The sequence below is a fragment of the Dermacentor albipictus genome, chromosome 1 (assembly GCF_038994185.2).
Source record: "Dermacentor albipictus isolate Rhodes 1998 colony chromosome 1, USDA_Dalb.pri_finalv2, whole genome shotgun sequence".
Lineage (NCBI taxonomy): Eukaryota > Metazoa > Arthropoda > Arachnida > Ixodida > Ixodidae > Dermacentor > Dermacentor albipictus.
In genome coordinates, this window is record NC_091821.1 from 125,395,280 (window position 1) to 125,415,901 (window position 20,622).

The 20,622-nt window shown below is 46.6% G+C and overlaps 1 protein-coding gene across 3 annotated transcripts in view; it reads right to left on the reverse strand.

The window, feature by feature from the left end:
• The window catches only part of CDase (neutral ceramidase), a 101,125-nt gene that overhangs the window by 30,886 nt on the left and 49,617 nt on the right, over positions 1-20,622 (reverse strand). For all 3 annotated transcript variants that reach the window (XM_065451162.1, XM_065451160.1, XM_065451161.2), the window contains 2 exons: positions 8,568-8,747; positions 6,891-7,018 (listed from right to left, as the gene is read on the reverse strand). In XM_065451162.1, coding sequence (XP_065307234.1) covers positions 6,891-7,018; positions 8,568-8,747 — 308 coding nt within the window. The remainder of the gene's footprint in view (positions 1-6,890; positions 7,019-8,567; positions 8,748-20,622) is intronic.

The window sequence follows — 20,622 nt, forward strand, 5'->3', positions numbered from 1 at the left end:
CAGGAAAAAATAACACATTAGCTTACAAGAGTGGGAAGCATGTACGATAACCTAAAAATTGATTTTAGTGAAACTACGCAAGTTTCAGTCGTGCCGTTTGGTACACATGGCCATAGTGCCAAAGAGAGCACGCAATAGAAATCTCGTTAAGATTCGGAGTTCCAAAAATTCGCAAGAGTTGCCCTTTTAAGCACCCCCCGCTCACCCGCCAACCTACCGCTAGTGAGTTTATATCTGTACAATTACGTTTTCAGTCAACAATCTAAGTATCCATGTCTTTGCATGAATACTCCCCCTCCGCCATCGCGATCGCAACCGGTGGTGTGAAAACACTCCCCAAGGCAAGATATACGCACACACGTATACATACAGTAGCGAAAAATTTACTGGGCGAAAGGACAGCCCTCGCCGCAGCTTCATTCGTGGAGCACCGCAAGTGTTAAGCGGAGATTGTAGGTTTCGATACCGTCAGATTTGATTGTGAATTTGAAAAAAAAGAGAGGAAGAAAAAATAACAGTTCCTTTGCACTAGGCTTTCTTTAACTTCATTTTTAGTTTATTCATATACAGGGCGCACCACGTTAACTTGCGCCAAAATTTAAAAAAACATGCGAGTACCACGTAGCTGGACAGAACCAAGGTAGTATGGTTTGCGGTAGCTTGAAGCAAGTCAGACTACTTGTTGCATTTGGCCTAATTACATAATTCGTTATTATTAATTAATTAACTTTTGAAACATTACACTGAGAGCAAGGTATTGAATGAGAAAATTGTCGGCCATCGTGAAAAATTACAGATCCATCTTTGTGTTGCCTTATACGTCTACATAAATGTTTTTCATACATACATACATACATACATACATACATACATACATACATACATACATACATACATACATACATACATACATACATACATACATACATACATACATACATACATACATACATACATACATACATACATACATACATACATGCATGCATGCATGCATACATACATACATACATACATACATACATACATACATACATACATACATACATGCATGCATGCATGCATGCATGCATGCATGCATGCATACATACATACATACATACATACATACATACATACATACATACATACATACATACATACATACATACATACATACATACATACATACATACATACATACATACATACATGTCTGATAGTGCATGAACGTACATGCTTGTCACCCATTTATCTTCAGTTATGCGAATAGATAAAATGTAGGCCAAAGGTCACGGCGCCAACTTTCGTTAACCTTCTTTCTCCATGCGTGCCTTGATCTAATTCGTGATTACTAGGTAAAGGCCCTCAGCAGCCGTTAAGCGAAGAAAAAAAGGACAACTAAGTGAATGAAAGAACGGAGCTTCGCCGCTTAAATAGCCCTTGCGATACTGCAGAGGCAAATATATGCGCTGAAACGTGCCCTCATTGCTTTGTATACCCTTGTACGTCATTGCGTTTGGATGCGTATGCTTATGGCAGCAGCGACCAGAAACCGAAACAGCGCATCTCACTGAAAGTGTAGACCGTGCTTTACTGATTTATTTTTCACTCAAAGCTATATGGTGAGGCACGCCGTAGTGGGGGACTCCGGATCATATTTCGACCAGCTGGGGTTCTTTAACGTGCACCCATTGCACCGTACACAGGCGTTTCTGCATTTCACCCCCGTCGAAATGCAGCCACCCCAGCCGGGCTGCGATCCCGCGTCTTCACGCTGGTTCACAAGTTTAAGCAGACAAGTTGGAATTATTGGAAGAGCGAGAGTGACTTGTACCACTGGCACTCGCGCACCACGATAAATAAATAAATAAATAAGTAAATAAATAAATAAATAAATAAATAAATAAATAAATAGGGTGTCTTAGCAAATGTGACTCTATTTTCACCTATTGTTTCAGCTTGTAACACAACGGCCAGCCGCATATCACACTCGCCGGAGTGGCGTAGTGGTTTTGATGTTGCGCCGCTAAGACCGAGGGCACGGGATCGAATCCCGGCCGCGGCGGCCGTAATTTGATGAGTACGAAATGCAGAAACGCCCGTGTACCTTGCAAAAGGTGCACGTTGAAGAAGCCCAGGTGGTAGAAACTGATCCGGAGTCCCCCCTCTACGGCGTGCCTCATAATCATATCGCGGTTTTGGCACGCAAAGCTCCAGAATTTTTAGCCACGTATCACACTTCGCCACATCACCTGTCCTCATCAAAAGGCAACGGCTAAACATTATTTATTATATGGGGTTTCATGTGCCAAAACCACTTTTTGATTATGAGGCACGCCGTAGTGGGGGACTCCGGAAATTTTGACCACCTGGGGTTCTTTAACGTGCACCTAAATCTAAGTACACGGGTGTTTTCGCATTTCGCCCCCATCGAAATGCGGCTGCCGTGGCCGGGATTCGATCCCGGAACCTCGTGCTCAGCAGCCTAACACCATAGCCACTGAGCAACCACGGCGGGTAAACGGCTAAACATACGCAGCTGATGAGACTAGAGCTAATTTACCTCGATGATAAGGCCTGCGTAGTTGACGCGCACTTCGAGCACGGCTTCTACGAAAAGTGCAACAGTCAGACAGCTTGATGGCATTCTCGATGGCTCGCAGGAAAGCTGGAATTCAGATACGCGTACAGTCGCCCAAATCTTTAGCTGGTGTGCGGGAGCGACGACTTTTCCGTGCGTCAGCGCCGTTTGACGGGGCGAGGCTGGAAACAGTCTGAGGCTAAGCGCATGCGGACAAAGCGCGCTCAGCTGGCCCATCGTCTACTAGGCTGTTTCCAGCCTCGCCGCGTCATACGGCGCTGACGCCCGGAAAAGTCGCCGCTCCCGCACACCAGCTAAAGATTTGGGCGACTGTACGTCCCAACTGATAAAAAAGTAATTTGATGGACTTGCAAGCTGATCAGCAGAATGCCCACTTACAAAAGGACAAAAGAGACAAAAATGTCGGCGCCACGTCTCGATAGCGAGTATGTATGCGCGTGCGCATCTACATCGAGCGGCATAATATACTGGCTTTGTCCGCGGTGCGTGATACCCGGTCAGAAACCTCGCCGCTATTTTAGAAAATGACGCACAAGTCTTACAGCGCTTGCACGTGTCCTATTCGCAGCCATGTATTGCCGCGTCACTATTTGTACCGACTACACCCTGGCGACAACAAAGGAGACGACCGGGCCGCTCGAGAGTACGAGAACGATAAAGAAAAATACGTTCTTTTGTGCTGGCCTGCATCCTGCACGTCCCTGTCGAGTACAACGCGCTACTGCTACAATAAAGTCCCTGTGCTTTGTGACCTGCGACAGTATATGCAAGCACGAACAAACTCTTTCCAAGCAACAAAAGGCCCGCATGGGGAAGCGAAAGCGTGGCGTCACGTATATGTGCAGTGCGAACGCAAACGATGCCCGCCGACGAAAAGGGCGGCCTATAGTGAAGGAGAAGTAGGAGGATATCTTTGGCTGTTTTTACTTTGCGAGACGCGGAAGGAAGGAAACTACATCAGCGTTCGCCTAAGCGTTCTGCCGTAAGAAAAACACTGGCGGCAGCCAAATCCAGCACATCGGACAATCAGCTCTAGCAAAGGAATACGCAACTGGCACGACATCTGGTCCAGTCCTGCACAGCGCAACTTCAAGACGGCGTCCATACAGGGGAGGGGAGCGCAATAAGGGGGAGAGGGGGAGTTTTTCCTGTCTTTTTTGTCTATGCGGAATTCTTAATAATCGTTTACGACCGGTAGCATAATTTTAGTCCTTCGGTTGGATTGCTGGAAGCGGCAATCATTGCTTGCATAATAAATGGAAATGACTGATCGACTAAAGTAACATATAGAATGACTAATTATGTTTCTAATTATTTTACGGCACATATTCCAATTCACTAATGGTAGCCGATGAGTTTCCAAGATGTATGCATTTGGAACGAATTCTGAAGATACATACAACGGGTTTGGAGATATGCGCCATGAAAGTTGCGGTAAAAATGCACTGCTGTTCCACGTACTCTTTTTTTTTTAACAAAAATGCATTGCAGCACAAAAGTAACTGGAAGGTTCGTGTATTCCGTCGCAGACTTTGGGAGTGAACATCTCAAAACTGGTGTCATCCTCAAAATTCTTTCCAAGTGGCTGCGCCTTGTGATCTTACCGGCTACAATTCGTAAATTGCGACATGTAGCCATAAAATAATTAATGTAAAGGTTAATTCGTGGATTTTTATTAATCAGTTGATTATGCATATCGATTTTCCGTGCAAATAATGTCCGCCTCTTTGAGTAATCCAGCTAAAGGGCTAGAATTATGCTACCTGCCACAAGCAATTTATTTATTTATTTATTTATTTATTTATTTATTTATTTATTTATTTATTACCCTCAGGGACAAGGACATTAAAGAGAGGAGTGAGTAACAGAAAATGAGAAAAAGAAACAAATATAAGCAGGAAAGAGTAGCCATAGACAGTAAAAATTATCCATAGCAAAAAAAAAAAAACGCAGATCCCACGCACTGTGGGAATCGATGTCTTTCTGTGCTGTTTGCGTCCATTGACGGTATTTGGCGGTGATGTTGAAGGCATGCGACAGTCGTCATGTAATGTAAAATGTTACCTTGCCTGCACCACTTGTGCTTGTCCACGTAGCACATTGAACACAGATGGAAGTGTCATTCATTCATTCATTTACTCCAGAGAGCTCAACTGAGTAATGCTTTCTGACCACGCGTTTTCATTCCTCCATGTTATGCTACATGAACTGGCGCGAGCGCAGAGGGGTACCACCCGTTTCCCCACTGCGTCGGTATGGGATCCGGATGCGTTTTTACAATTTCTAGTAGGTACAGCGGAGCGTGGCGCTTCTGACGGCGCTCAACTTTTCTGCGCAGGCGCAGTAAGAGCGGGTGCGAGAGAGAAAATCTGGGGGCCTTTGCTCCTTGAATATGTGAGTCTGCCTAGGCACAACGGAGGAGGTTTCTTAACGCGTGTTGTATGCGTTTGTCCCCTAGACATGCCTGCATTGCGGAGGCGGGGACCACTTTGTTTACGTTCCGCCGCTGGCTGCCCGCGAAGTGAGGCAGTGGGCACGGACGCCCCATTTGGTGATCGCTGTGTCTGAAGGGGCAAGGTTCTGACTGGTGTTGTATAAATCGCGGGTCGCTTTTTCAGTCGCGACGATAGATTGCATTTTTCACAAGCACTGCTCCATGGAGGAGGGCACACGTAACCGACAGACGGAGGCATCAGGAGAACACCTGAGGTTATATTAAAGCAGGCGGCGCAGGATCTCCGGGACACCCAAGGGGTAGCGGGGGGTCAAAGCTGGAAGCAGGGCAGCCGGTGGGTTGGAGCCGCGGAGGCCGAAGCATGCCATTAAAAATCAGTTAAAAAAAAGCTAATTGACAAGCGCTTGTATATGCGGCGTCAATAATTTAATCTTGCAGGCTTCAAGCATGTCTATTTAATATATCTGGCTTTCCTCGTTGAATATTATTGTAGAGAATTTTAGCAGCTAGTACATTTTGAACGCTCTTTTGGCGAAATTCTTGAGCAGTGCTTTGCAGATCATTTCACGTAACAGTAAAACTAAGACAAAACAAGCCACAAAGCCACAAAGCCAAATGGAAAGATCAGTGGTAGCTTGAGAAAGGTTCACAATAAAAAAGATATTTAAAACGAATGAATAAGCTTACTTCTCGCGAGCTTTAAGAGGAAGCTTTAGCTCAGGCCCAACTCCGACGCGGCCTATTCAAATACATGGAAAACGCAAGAACGTTTTTCTGAGATAACGCCTGGCCCGATTTTAATAAAATTTGTTGCATTTGAGAGAGGAAGTTCAATTCTAGCGCCTGTTGGAAGCGTAATTTAGATTTAGGGCCTGAATAGTCCTTGCTATTCGATTCGTATTGGATTCGAGGTTTGACTAATTGAAACCATCTAATATTCAGTTCTATTCGAATATAAGAGGTAACAACTCTTATTAACTATCGAGGGAGAGAGATTGACGCAAGTGCAAACTGGTCCGAAGGATCATGCTGTATGACAGCCGCGGATGTATGGGCCAGATAACTTGTGCTAAATAATTTCCACCTGTTCAATAAGAATGCCTCCCTTTAGGTAGACTCTATAGGAGTTAGCATACAAGTTGTCTCAATTTAGGCAAATCAATTTGTTATTTGGCCAATCTCACCATGTTTGCATCGCTTTAATATAATGCGGGATGCTGTACTATTAGACTTCTCTCTTTCAGAGAACACAGCACTGTTCATGCATCTGGTGACGTGCTGGCCCCTTGTTTAGTTACTGCCATTGTCATGGCGCACACGATAATTGAAAGCCATTGTTTTTAATTTACGAGACCGTCAGTTAATGAGACGTGTAGATGCAAACAGAATTATAAGTACGTTTCTGATAACCTAAATTACTCTCCCTCTCTCTCTTTTTTTTCACAGCGGACTCCACACGCGCCTAACCATTTAACATTTTTTTTTTTTTAGTGTAGAAATGAGAAAATATTCGATATTCGATTCGACATTCATAGGGCCTCTTTCTGTAATATTCATATTCTACCCGAATCAAATTTTTCGCTATGTGAACATGCCAAGTTTATAATTTCTTAAGGCTCGGAACATTCTAATTGACCACCGTACAGTTTCCTCGCAAATCGCTTTTCCCTGCTCAAAAACGACCCAACTTTGTACGGTTGCGATAACCTGTTGTATGGTACCCTAACGTTCTGGCGGTTTTTACTGAAATAAAATAATAATAATGATGATGATGATAAATAAGGCACTGCACATGTCCTAAGTCTCCCCCTCATCCACCGAGTCTGCCAAAAGAACAACGCATCTACTTACTTGGCCCTCTCCTCGGGTGGGTTTGCGTCGTAGGCGTGAGGACTGCGGTTGATGTTGGCGTGCAGGAGCTCGCCTTCGTTCCAGTAGATGTAACCCCTCCGAAGGCTGTCGTGTGCTTGGTCGATACTCTGCGAGGACGAGTCACGTCGTTCACTGTACGGTCGTGGTCACAGTATACGCGAGGTTACATGCGTCACCCGTTGGGTTATCAGCTTCTGAATACTGCATCTTTATACGCTGTCTCATTTTACAGCACGATGTGTACGCCTCAGCGCGAGCACCCTACAGTTATTCGCGCTGCGGGCGAACGGGCACAACTCTTTGGCTGGCCTTTGAGCTCGCAGCTGACATTAGTTAAACGTTAGTCCTCCACATGCAGCTGTTCTCGGCATCGACCTGCGGCCACTGACGGAAATGAGTTCGTTATCACTGCGTCCGAATCTTTAAGATGAATAAATTTTCCTTGAAGTTCCATTTGACAAGTTGAGAATAAACTGACAGGTGCACTTTGCAATTCTGTCGCAGCGATACCAACTCGCGAGTAATCGACCGTTCACGCACATTTTACCTATGTTCCCTGCATGGTAGCCCACCTAGTATTTGCAGGGAGTTTGCATATAACACGCGGGCCAAGGTTTTCTTTCGAAGCCGCCGTGGTTGCTTAATGGCTGTGGTGTTGGGCTGGTAAGCACGAGGTCGCGGCATCGAATCCTGGGCACGGCGGCTGCCTTTTGATGGAGGCGAAACGCGAAAACACCCGTGGGATTTTGGCGCACGTTAAGAAATCCCAGGTGGTCCAAATTATTCCGGAGCCCCCTCTACTACTACGGCGTGCCTAATCATGAGATCGTAGTTTGGCACGTAAAACCTCATAATTTCTTTTCGTTCATTTGGTTAAAAAAGAATTGTCATTGGCCACCCACCTTCGCTAATAATATGCTCGGAATTGGCCGGCGCCACGCAGTAGAACCACTCTACAGCGTACGAAGTCCTTTCTGATCACGGGTAGAACTGTCCTTTATTTTAGTTTTCTTTTTTTGTGTGTGAAAACCCATTTTGTCTTACTGTGGCAGGCCCAAACAAATTCCTTATTAGCGAACATGTGCTACAGGGAAAAAAATGAATCGGCAGAAAATAGGGTAATTTTCACATCATATTTGGTTAGTCAGAAGACCGAAAGGCTGCCATTTTTCGTTGGCACCAAACTCTGGCAGAGAACGTTGGTGTCGATAAAAAAAAAAGGATTACTTCTAGGCTACAAGCCGCGCGTTCTGCAAGTCTGTGCGGTCTTCGCGGCTTTGTGTCGCCGCCTGCGCTGACACAACGCCTCCATTTAGTCGCTTCACAGAAATAAAGCTAAGAACCTGACGGCCAGGCCGACGTGTAAGCACTACCTGTTGGGCGTGTCCTCAGCTATGCTTGCACATTGAGTCGAATTAAAGCATGCGATTGACCGATGTCCCTCGCGTCCATCATGTCCGACCGTTCGGAAGGAGAACGCAACGCGAGGTAAATATCTGATATCCCCTCGGAATGCGAAGTTTTACCACAGGAGCAACGTATTTATCCCTAATAGAGAAGCACACAGGAAGATATACATGACGTACGGGCAAGAAAGCGTACAGGATGCATATAGAAAAGATTGTGCTGGTTTCCCAACGTTTGGACGAGACGCACCCTGCATATGCCGTCGATTTGTACGTCGGCCACCTGGCGGATGAAGCCCTGAGTGTGGATGTTGTAGAGAAGGTACTGCATGAAGCCGCCCACCGACGCGTGCGTGTGCGTGGCCGTCAGCAGAATGTTCTCCTCGCTATACAGCGACGAGCCGTACTTGTCCTGAAGGCGCTTCACCACCTGCAAAAGCACGATTTCAGTTCAGTTCATCACTCTGCAGGAAGAAAAAGATTACGCACTTGCACCGCTGTGTGCGGGTGCGCGTGCTTTTGCAAACGCAGTACATACGTCGCTCATGTGCGAAGCAACGGTGGTCTAATGAATACTATTCATTCAATAAAAGCAATGAAATGCAAGCGCTAGCAACTAAAGTGTTAGGCGTGACCCACGTGTCGGTGGCGGGCTGTGGAAGGCAGCGAACGTGGTGGCCATACGAGCAGAGGATGTTTTAAGGGCCGGGCGCGTCCCTACCTTCACTCCCCACATCCTGAAATTCTCAAAACAATATTTTATATACACTGTTTGTTTGTTTTTCGAAAGTTTCGAAGCCACTTGGGGAATGATAAGATTTGCCACTGACATTGTGGAAAGGCATTGTTTGCAAGCCTGGTACGCCGAAGTTCAGGAGAGTGTCAAGATTTATTCCTCGAAAATTAAGGGGCTCGAAACAACTGAATCGACAGGGTTCCAGAACACAGCTTCACGCAGGTGGGCTCATAAGTGCAACGGCTTCGAAACTTTTGAAAGAGCGCGTGCTCCACCAATGCATAAGTTGCATGCTGGAGACATTTTCCAGACTTAGCACACGGTACGTTTAGGGAACTGTCGCCGTATTTTGACAGCTAAGGTAGACAACGTTTGCTATACATTAACAGTATAGAAATTAACGGAACATAGTAATTCGTAGCTTCAAACAATGTCTTCCGTACGTTTCGGAGCTTGCACTACCTCGCGACGAATTTCTTCTGCGCTTGACGCTGGCGCGCGCTTCGAGCAAGGAAATCCGCGAAAGCGGTTTTTGCATCCCACATAAAAATTACGCGACGGTTATGAGTGCGCAACGCGAATGCTCAAGCGTTAGGGGGCTGTGGTGTGGGCTAGGCGTTTTCGCACCCGTTCTCTAGCTCGCCGAATCGTCTGAAGGTCCTGCCTTCTTACATGACGATCATCAGTGTATTAACGATGTTTTAAAGTGTTTTGCTTTAAGGTACTACGCTTTTATCTGATGCTCGCGTGATCGCCGGCTTTCTAAGCATGCACTAGAGCAGCCGGGCGCGCAGCAGCGCGCTGAGCGAGCCACAGCCACCGCCGCTACCGTATAGACACCGTCTGTTCAACGCGACGCGGCTGCGAACGTCGGCGCCGCCACCCCCTCACGAAGGGAAAGGCGAGGCTTGACTGAGCCGCGCCAAAACTTCCACGATACTACAGGCGAAAAGGCTATGTTCCACCGCCCTTGATTCGCGGAGGGCAGCACCACCAGATGGTGTTCCAGGGAACCGAGCACAGGGGCTTTACCGAGCTCTGCGTCGAGTGACCAAACTGTCATCTCTAATTGGTGGAAGTGCAGACGATGACGCGTGCGCTTCCACCAATGAGAGAGGAGAGTGGAGGAGGTCTGAGAGATGAGTGAGGACGTCTGCGACCGGCGATAACACCAGACTAAGCAAAGAGCTAACGTAAGCGAACGCTTCAAAAGCATATCTGAACTCCGCGAAACGTGCCTTCACGTGTCTATCGAAACGACACGAGTTCACTCCCGCAGAAAAATAATGAGAAAGCTATGAAGTTAGCACCGACAAAAAAGATCTGTATTATTTTCTGTGGCACGAAAATTCGCTTCATTAGGCTTCGCATTCGTGTAGGTAATTATGAAATGGCCTTCCGCTCTGGCTCGGATACTAGCATCAATGAGTTTCTAAAATTGGTGCAGTGCTTTTTTTGAACTTTTGCATAAGATGATGAGAGCGATGCGGTGCTTCTATCGGGTATAAATAAGATTGCGCCCAATTTGTGCAACATTTAGATTAGCCAATTGGATTGTTTCTTAGAAAAACAACCTGAACAGCATGCAGATGCATATGTTTCGATACGTAGATCATTACTTGGAATGCGTCCGGTCGACATTCTGAAAGTCTTTAGTGCAGGCATTCCAGGCCTTCCTTTCATTTTTCAATTGCCAAAATATGGCCATCTGCAATTTTTGCAGTTGCAAGTAATGTTCGGGTCTAGAGTAGTATTTGCTGGGTATGCTGCCTTGAATCGTTAGAGACGCTACTGAACTTCAGGTCAGTGTATTCGATCAAAACTAAAGAAGTCGATAGCTTTGCCTTATGTTCGGTCTGTTCTTAAAGAAAGCTTACACGCATGCCATTCGAGAAAGCTTTCTTCTTGAAACAGATAGACTTTTAGCCTCCCACTTTCATTTTCGCACACTGAGCGCTGCTTCTGAGAGGCTACTAAGGCTTGTAAAGAGTGAAGTAGTGTCCCGAAGCGCCTATCAAGGAAACCGCCGAGATGACACCAAGGCGAGATAAAGCGCAGCGGAACTCTACAACACTATTAATTTCCCGCGAACGGGGAAAACGGGTTAGCAACAGCCGCCCGTTCGGCCTGAACTGGACAGGCCTGGGGAGGCCAAAAGCCACCACGTGAGGCGATGACGAATTTCCATTCCATTCGTGCAACGGTAGGCGGCGGGAGACCTAAACAAAAACCATATCAGCAGTAAAAACTGCACAAATGTCAACTAGGAGTTCCCTAAATAAAGAACGGTCTTTGAAGCATGTTTAAAATTTAGCTTCATGTGCAAGCCGACGTCGTCTACCAGCTCCCCACGAGTTGCGGACGTGTTTATATTGATTAAGAGAGCATGAAAACAATTTACACCCCGATTTTAAGTTTCATCTGGGCCGTTCACTGAAAGTGTTGTAAATGTGGACCTGTATTATTGATAGAAGAATTGCCGATGCAACTATATAGGGTGTCTGATGTAAGTTAATTGTATACATACAGCAAATGCTACGAACGGGTGGATGTCTGATTTTCCCTTTATTACTTCTCTCCACCTTACGGGCTTCCGCAGAACTATTACATCAAACTCTTGCCTTCGCTTCGAGTTGTTGACAAATTCGACTTCGCCCTGCCATCTGCTAGCCGCCTGGTTAGCTCAGATGGTAGAGCGGCTGCCCCGGGCAGGCGGTGGTCCTGGGTTCGAGTCCCGGACCAGGACGAATTTTTTATCAACTGCGAGGTTTTTCTTTCGAGGAACCCGTATGGCTTTCCTTTGTAGCAATTGCTACGAACGGGTGGATGTCTGATTTTCCCTTTATAGATAGACTTTAGCTAATAACTCCCGAGACCCTTTTTCTAAGAGTGCAGGGTCAACCGACACTGCATTCTAACGATGTTTCCAGCGTCACACAGATGCGTCAGACAGGTACACAAGGTACACACAGATGCGTCACAAACATTCATCACTGCGACTTTAGCCGAGGTCCCGGCGATACGCGCGAGAACGAGTACACAAATAAAAAGTGCCTTTCGAAGATAACCGTTGTAAATGGCTTCCTTCCCGCTACAGAAGCACGATGGAAAACTTGCTTACAAGAACCCCACTTTTGTGGCCAAATGATCAGCTCTAAAAGAGCGATCTTGTCAACTATCGTTTCTTTCGCACGAGGCGTTTACACGTATTCTTGATATACTGCAGTTAAAGTACAAGGCCTATATCTGACTACAAGAACTAAGTGCCCAATTCAGGAGCAAAATTCTCCAGGATATTTGAGCCTAATGAGCCCGGTTAGTAATTTCAAAGTATACTTGCGCTATCATGCAGGCCGCAACATCTTTAGCTGGGCTCCAGACGAGAACATCTTTGTCACTACGGCCTCAGAATCGTTCGTCTAATTTCGAATGCGCAAAATTACTTTTCTGGTTCTCAGGGGTAGCTTTTTCTGTCTAAATTAGTATGTTCGTCACTAACGATTTCCTAAAGCGGTCATCTGAACTGGGGCCCTAAAACGTAAAACTATTCCAATATGTTTTTATTCCAATTTCGTGACGTCAAATTTGCGTAACCACCGACGCAAGCACCGGGCGGTCACCCGCAGGGTTGTCTGAACAGACCAATCAAATGCTCTCCTCGTTCATAGCAGGTCACTTTTGTTTGCTTGAAAAACTAATAACGTTGCCTACACTGAGCGGCTTGCCGTATCTAATTGGCTGACAAGAGGCGAGGAGAACGCTCAAGTGGAGAGGGATTCACTGGGGCAGAGCCAGTGCACTGAAAATCGATAACCGGATGAAGAGGGTGGAGCCGGCGGATGCGATTGGTCGGCTTTCCCTTACTTAGCTTGCGGTGGCTGGTCGAAAATCGCCGCGGCATGCAACGGAAACTTAAGAATGACGCTAAAACTGATCCCCAGCAAAGAAGAGTTGGTAGAATGAGGTAGTAAACGTGCCGAAAGTGTTTGAAAACGTTACACGGTCACGCAACAAGTTTTATTATATGCAAATACACCCATGCTCTCCGGCAGGTGCGAGTAGCCAGCGTCTCAGCGATCGGCGGTAGCCATCTTTTATTCCTTTCGGGACGGGGCAGCCTGCGGCTATTCCGAAAAAAATTTCAGTTTTGTTCGGCATATTAATGCATCTTTATCGCGTACACGTCACTTTGACGCGGTGAGTTCGTGCGGTTTTGTGACGTCGCGTGACAGGCAGGTGAAGTGGGTGCAGCCCGAAAACTTTTTACCAATAGCCGAGGGCTAATGGCGAAAAGGGGTCGAATCAGAAATAACTGTTTTTCTTTTTTCTGTCAAATCATGCATAATCGGTGTGTACACATCATATCAGATGGGGAGATATTGCGGTTTTTGTGACGTCGCATGACAGACAGGTGAAGCGGGGATGGTCGAAAAATGTTTTCGACCAATCGCGGAGGACTGATAGCAGAATTGGAATAGAAAAGTTTGGAATAGTTTTACGTTGTAGCGCCCCTGGACAAGAAAAGAACTTTTTAACAAACGTTGGTTTCAGTCAACCTGCATATAACTGTTGGAGGTGAGATTAAAGACTTCATTTTCTACAAGTTCCTTTTCCTTGGTCTCTCTCGCTCTGGTCGCGCGAATAGAGTAAGTGCTACTTCGCCAATGTGTCCGTCATAGTCGCGGCGTTTCACGCCATCTGCCCTCGAATTACCATGTAATTTCGCAGTCAGTGAGTAAACTGTGAATGACACAGAACTTATGTCGAACATATGTTTCCAGCATAGTGTCGCTCGCCATCGGCGCCCCTATTTCACGCCACGCTACATATATCGCAGCTGCAACACGAGGCATGAAGTTTAGGCTTTCGAAGGTAAATCCACAGAACACATGCTGTGCAGTAACACAGCGTGGCAGCGTAAAAGGAAAACGCCGACGCCAGGCGACACCACGCCGAATATGCGTGTCATATAGTATATGCTTCCTGCCTGAGGGTTTCCTGGCGCTGTGCAATACTATATTTCCGTGTGCAGCGGTCTAGACGCCGCACATGACGCAACGAAGCCACCTGCGACGTCCCAACACGCCACCAATCCTCCACGGGGCTTTCGGGCCCAAAGCAACGCGGCGAATTCGAGAGACACCATGTAGGAGCGGGATCCGTATTAGTCGTGACCTCTTGTGGCTCCCTAAAGGGACGTTAGAGCCAACGCTAAATAAGTTAAGGCTGGAGGGACATTCGTTCGAAATTCTGTCAGGCATTTCTTTAATGGAAATAGGGTTTCCCTACTGACGCAGAAATTGAAGGCAAAGCTGTCCTCTTTGAATGGCACGCCCCCGACCTCGGCAAAGATGGCGTCTGTCTGATGTCACGGTGCATCGGGGTTTACGCGTTTCTGCCACTGACCCTTTGTGCGCAGAGGTTCAGTCTTTGCTATGGAATCCTTGCTTTTTCTATTCGACAACAATTAATTTGTGCATTAAGGAGATGCGACGAAAATGCTTGACGCTGCAGCAAACTGTTGAGGAAATTTTAAGGTGATGTCACCCCCCATCGTTTGCGTCTGCACCCTCTGTAGCTTGCAAACCTGCAGCGCACAATAACACTCACCTACTCGCAATTCCCGAAGGGTAACCTATTCTTCGAGGTTGACTTAGCGTTCTCTACAACACCTGTATAGCACGCTTTGAAATATCAACTCACGACCGGTCTTGTTCTCAGTTCATTCATTCATTCACAAAACTTTATTAGAGTCCTGAAGCCTGGTCTTTTCAGACCGAGGCGGGCCGCGTCCACGTCGGCACCGTCAGGCCGAGCCTTATGGCGCCATCGTGGACCCTCTGGACAGCCCGTAGTTGACCTTGATATGAAGAGCTTGATATCACAGCCATTTTTCTTTGGGGTCGGCGAGAGTCGCGGGACAGCCCGCCAGCATGTGTCTGATGTCAATGATGCCATCGCACACATATTATTTCCTAATTTCTCTTTCGGGGTGAATTTTATTTATAAAATACGCAGTGGGGTACGTCCCGGTTTGCAGTAAACGTAGCGTGACTGCCTGAGCCATGTTCAACTTTACGCGTGGCAGTGGGAATTACCTACGCCCCAAGTAGTAATATTTAGTGATGTCGTTGTAAGTTAGTAAATGATCTTTATGCTCCCCGAAATGGTAGTGGGAGTCGGTTTAGTTCTGACCGGCACGGCAAGCAAGTCCTCGTGCCAGGTCGTTCGTCACCTCGTTGAGGTTGAGCCGAGTCTCGTCCACTTGTTCCATACGTGCAGGAAACCATCGGATTTCAGTTTTGATAGTTTCCACCTTGTCGATAATTTTAGCCGCAGTCCCAGCGACATAGCCTTTGTCAAAGCTCTTAATTGCTGATTTGGAATCGCTATAAATGAAAGACCATTTACGGTTCCTGACGGCTAGAGCAATCGCGGCTTGCTCCGCCACCGTGGAATCCTTAGTGAAGATGGTGACGGCGTCCCGTACCTCGCCCCGGCTGTCGACCACCACGGCCGTATAGGCCGCTTTGCTTTTGACCCAGGCAGCGTCTACAAGGGCCGCCTGTTGTCCTAGCTGTTCAATTTCTTTCAACATTTGAAGCTTTCGCTCTCGCTTTTCTCCTGCTAACATTGTGTTCCGGGTGCATATTTCTCGGGAAGGGGGTGGTTCTGATCGCGTCTCTAAGGTTCGCGCTCAATTCTAGCTCGGATTCCTTCGGGTTCATCGATCTATCGGGGTCTGTCCCTATCGCTTTGAGTATAAGCCTGCCCGCTCGCGTTTTCGTCAGTCTTTCCTGCTGCGCCATCTGTTGCGCTTCCGCCATCTCTTCTACGTATTGTGTACGCCTTAGTTCATGAGCTTCACGTTCGCAGTTACCATCACAAAATGTGTGCTGCACAGTGGAACAATTACTTTAATATTTCCTTTAACTAGCCAAAATATCTTTAAAAACACACAAAAGGTAAAATCCACGGAATTATTTATGAAAAATGGGCGTGTTTAGTAGTTGTGGTCCGTCAAGTGAATCGTGTTAAGAAAATATATTATTATTATGCTAATATTTTATGCGACCTCAAAAAATAACAACAATTATGCCAATTATGATCAAGCTCTAATTATGAATTAGAGCTTGATCGAATTATGAATTAAAGAAAGTCGGTGGGGCTGGTGTTTGCTCGTGGTATGAAAGTCCGCATAACACTACAGGGGTGAAAAAAGCGAGGGTGGCTAACTGATGTTCATAGCACAATCTATCTATCTATCTATCTATCTATCTATCTATCTATCTATCTATCTATCTATCTATCTATCTATCTATCTATCTATCTATCTATCTATCTATCTATTTATCTATTTATCTATCTATCTATCTATCTATCTATCTATCTATCTATCTATCTATCTATCTATCTATCTATCTATCATCGTCAGTCATCGTGAGATGGGTTCTCTGCCGAATTTTTTTTTTCTCCATCGTAATTCCTGCCGCCAATAATTAGAAATATACGCCCTTATACGAACGGCCTACAAAGCCGCCATCGGAATCCCTATGGGCCCCTCCATAGCGAGACTAAACGCATTGGGAGTATACAACACCTTCGAAGAACTAAAGGCAGCGATATCCATATCGCAAAGCGAGCGCTTAAACTTATCCCCAACCAGTAGAAAGCTGCTAGAAACATTGCGCTACCCCGTACGACCGCACTATTGCGAGGAAGACTTAGTGGCTTTACTTCGAACGATGCGCGAAAACCTCACAGTAGTCCCAAATTCCCCAAGACATGAGTCCTTTTCACCACCAGGGCCGCCTTAAAAAAGATTTGGAAATTTTGCTGACGCACTGTACACAGATGCAGCTCCGGAGTCAGGCGGTCATATAATAATGGCCGCAAACCCGACGGACCGATCGAAATTCCACATTGGTGCCACAATTAGAACCAAATCCACAGGCACGGTGGAGACAGCCGCCGTCGCAATGGCAATTAAGGGCAAAGACGCAGCCGGCCAGCCATCTGTGATCCTCACGGACTCACAGGTGGCTTGTCGCCTGTTCGTGCAAGGCAGAGTACCGGCGTGTGCCCTACGCATATAAGGTCACACGCTCCGGGAAACGCAGTGTCATCTGCTGCCCGGGCCACGTGGGGGTTGCGGGCAACGAAAGAGCAAATGCTCTCGCTCGAGAATTGGCTTGCCGAGCGAGAGTGCAGCCCGAGACACCCCGATCGGATCCTTTGACGTCTCCACGCGACATCCGTGAGCACCAGCGTGAAGGACGCAGAACATACGCGGGGCCCTACCCGAGTCTGAGCGGAGCGGATGCCCGGGATTTTAGACTAATTCAGACAAACCCGCACCTCTGACTGTGGCATGCCATCTGGCCTACGGCCTATCCTGGCCGCTGCCCGTCGTGCGGGGGGCAGCCAACTCTCGCCCACGTAACGTGGGAAGGCACGAGCGGGCCCCCCAAATTGAATTCCCCCCTGTTGGGATCCAAAATCACAAATAGGGAGCAGTGGGAAACCATCCTCTCCGGCGCGGACCTGGAGACCCAGAGGGGTGTCCTGGACCAGGCCCGGCGAGTAGCTCTTAGCAGTGGAGTCTCGGAATAGGGACCCACCCACCCGCTCCCAACACTCCTTTCCTTTTCACTCAATAAAACGTTATTCTCTCTCTTTTCTAACTGCGTATGTTTACGTTTTCTTTGACCTGTCGGTATGTGTTTGACAATTGGGCGCATACTCTCCATGTCTTACCGATTACGTTAGCTGCAAGTCACTGATCAACCTCACCCCCGCTTTTGCGCCTCTTGTTGTGCGCGCTGGTTACCTTGAATTCAACTACATTAGTTACACGCAACGTCAAGCACAGAATGTTCATATCAGATCCACGTGGAGCAGATCGTGTCATTAACCCAGTTTATTTTAGCACTGTGTAAAAAAAAGAAACGATGAATAAGAGAAAAGGTTCTGTCAGCCGAGAGCAGGAGCGCAGCTGTTATCAACTTGGCCCGGCTTCTAGACTGACGTGCTATACGGAATCAGCTATGTCACATGGGAGGGGGGGGGGGAGGTGTTTTTGTGTCAAGAACCTCTGAATATGCGAAACTGACATACAACTATTGAACTTTAGTATGAATAATTATGAATATCTCGCAACTGAAGTACTCTAGAAGTATCAAACAAAATGGAACCATCTTAGAGTATCTAAGTCTATGTCGTAAAAGCAAAATTTAAAAATAAAACGTTAACAAAGCTTTGTTACTTATTTACTTATTGACATTACGTGGCCGGCGAAGGTTGGGTCCGCCAAAGCACATAAACCACTTGTGCAAACAGCATTTGGGTAGTTAGCACAACCACTTTATCAAAATTAGTGATGGTTTTTTGAAGGTCCTGTATAAGACCACGAATGCCAGCGCAGTATCTACAGCGTTATAAAGCTGAATTCATTCCCGGCCGCCGCGGTTGCATTCAAAGGGTGGCGCACTTCCTCAACGACGCTGCGACCCGAGAAATTGGAAAACGCATATATATATATATAGAGAGAAACAACAAAGAGAGAAAGAGAGAAACAGCCAATCTATCATGTGTTGTTCAATGATTTTAGCTTCCTGCTTTGATTACTAAGTTTCGTGAACTGAGCTAAACAAATAATAGAAACAGCCTAAGTGACACATGAAACCCTGCAACGTAAGTCGATGCATCCATTACCGAAGAATACTGTCACATAATATTGCGTGCAATATGAGCGCTCGTTTTTATAGAAGCTCATTCAGTGAATACAACGCGGCGCAGCCCGCATAATGCCCCTGACAGGCCACATAATTGCCAGGTAAGTTGACCTGTGGCAAATTAAAACCCCTGCTGAAACCATCCCCAGCCTAGCAAACTGCTATTGAGGTCACAAGGTTGGCACCATTTGCGGAGTCGGCGCTGTTTGCGTTACCCCTGCAGTTCGCGGTCGACGTACGACTACACGCGGAACGATTCACTCGGTAACTGCGAGCGCTGTTTGCGCGGCATTCGCGTCTACCGTGGGTGCGCGTATACGATTATGGCGGCCCTGCCGAAGTAAGCGTGTGACTGACCTTGCGTGAAAACAAGCCGGCCGTAGCGGCGGCCGAAGAGCGTGCGAAGAAAGCGGGAAAAGGAGCGAACGGAGAGGGTGGGATGGAGAAAGCTATGCACACCCTAAGCGGTGGTATAGGCTCATCAAAAAACAAGCGCGCTAAGCTCGCCTTCAGGAATTTTCCTCCGGTGAGGGGCGAAAGCCCGACTTCGCTGGTTGTCGTCGCATAAGACTTGCCGGCAAGCACAAGTCCCAGTCAGTGTTCAGGCGAGAGTCAACGAAACCGCACCGCCGCCGCATCTGTCGTTCGTTTGAGGGAGCGCTGTTTCGCTGTGAACCTTTTAAATGAGAGAAGGCCTGCCCGCTTCAAGCATCGACGTCACGGGCGAAGGCAAGGGATCACATTGAAAAGCATACATTGCCAAGCAGCGACAAATGCTTTCAACATAGTCAAATTTTTGCGAGCAACATTTTGTCCTCAAGCATTCAAACCAAGCCTCAAGAAGTAAAGCGACCCCATTGAAGTTGTCAAAAGGCATGGTTAGCCGTCCTGTAGAGCTCTAATGTCTGTTCGCTATAGCTCTCCAGCAAGCCCTCTAGGAATATCATTCTGTTTCAGCGTAAATCAGATATTTAGTGCTTTACCTTGGCATCTATTTACTTGAAAGCCCCAGTGTCCATCTCCTCCCCCTATTATCTGCACTGCAATAATGCCAGTAACTCTCGCCGCCAATGCTTCTTCATTTTTCCTCAGCTGTTATTCATACTGAAGATCGATTTTCGCCTTTCGTGTTTCACATGTTGACCACCTCGTTTCACCTTGGATTGCTTCATTTGCTGAGCTGTCATTCCAGCAGTCCTGTCCTTAATTTCGAGACTGTCATTGGTGTCTGATCCTAAAAACACTGCATTTTGCAGACGCTATTCCCGGTAGATCATTGCACCATGTCACATTTAGAGAATTACATTCTAATAACAGTCACCCCAAAATATCCTACGCTTCATTACTGCAGCACTTTCATTTGTTCCCTATTTTCTTTCTCCCTCTGATCTCTCTTGCAGTTTTTCCATTATTTAACCAGAGACCAAGGTATTTATACCTCATTACCACAGGTACATTCCAATCACTGCGCCATAATTGTGTTGTTTTTCATCATTATACCTGTGCCATAACCCCCAACTTTTCCTCACAAAAACGTAAGCCTAATGCGATATGTCTCGTCTCTCCAAATGCTCATCAACTATTTGAGATAGGTTGTATTGTCTGTCACAAGGAGGAGCATTTATCAGCTTGGTGATGGATGCGCCTCTAGTTCGCCTAGTCGTCCGACAGGATAAATTAAAGCCTACTTCGCTGAATTCTAGCTTTCTTGCAGTATCATACTGACACATAACGTTAAAGCCGAAAAGACGGCTTGTACAATCAAGGCAAAAATACTGTTTTTAAACGTTTGCTGGCAATCCCTTACTTTCAACCTTATATTTAGACTATCTGGT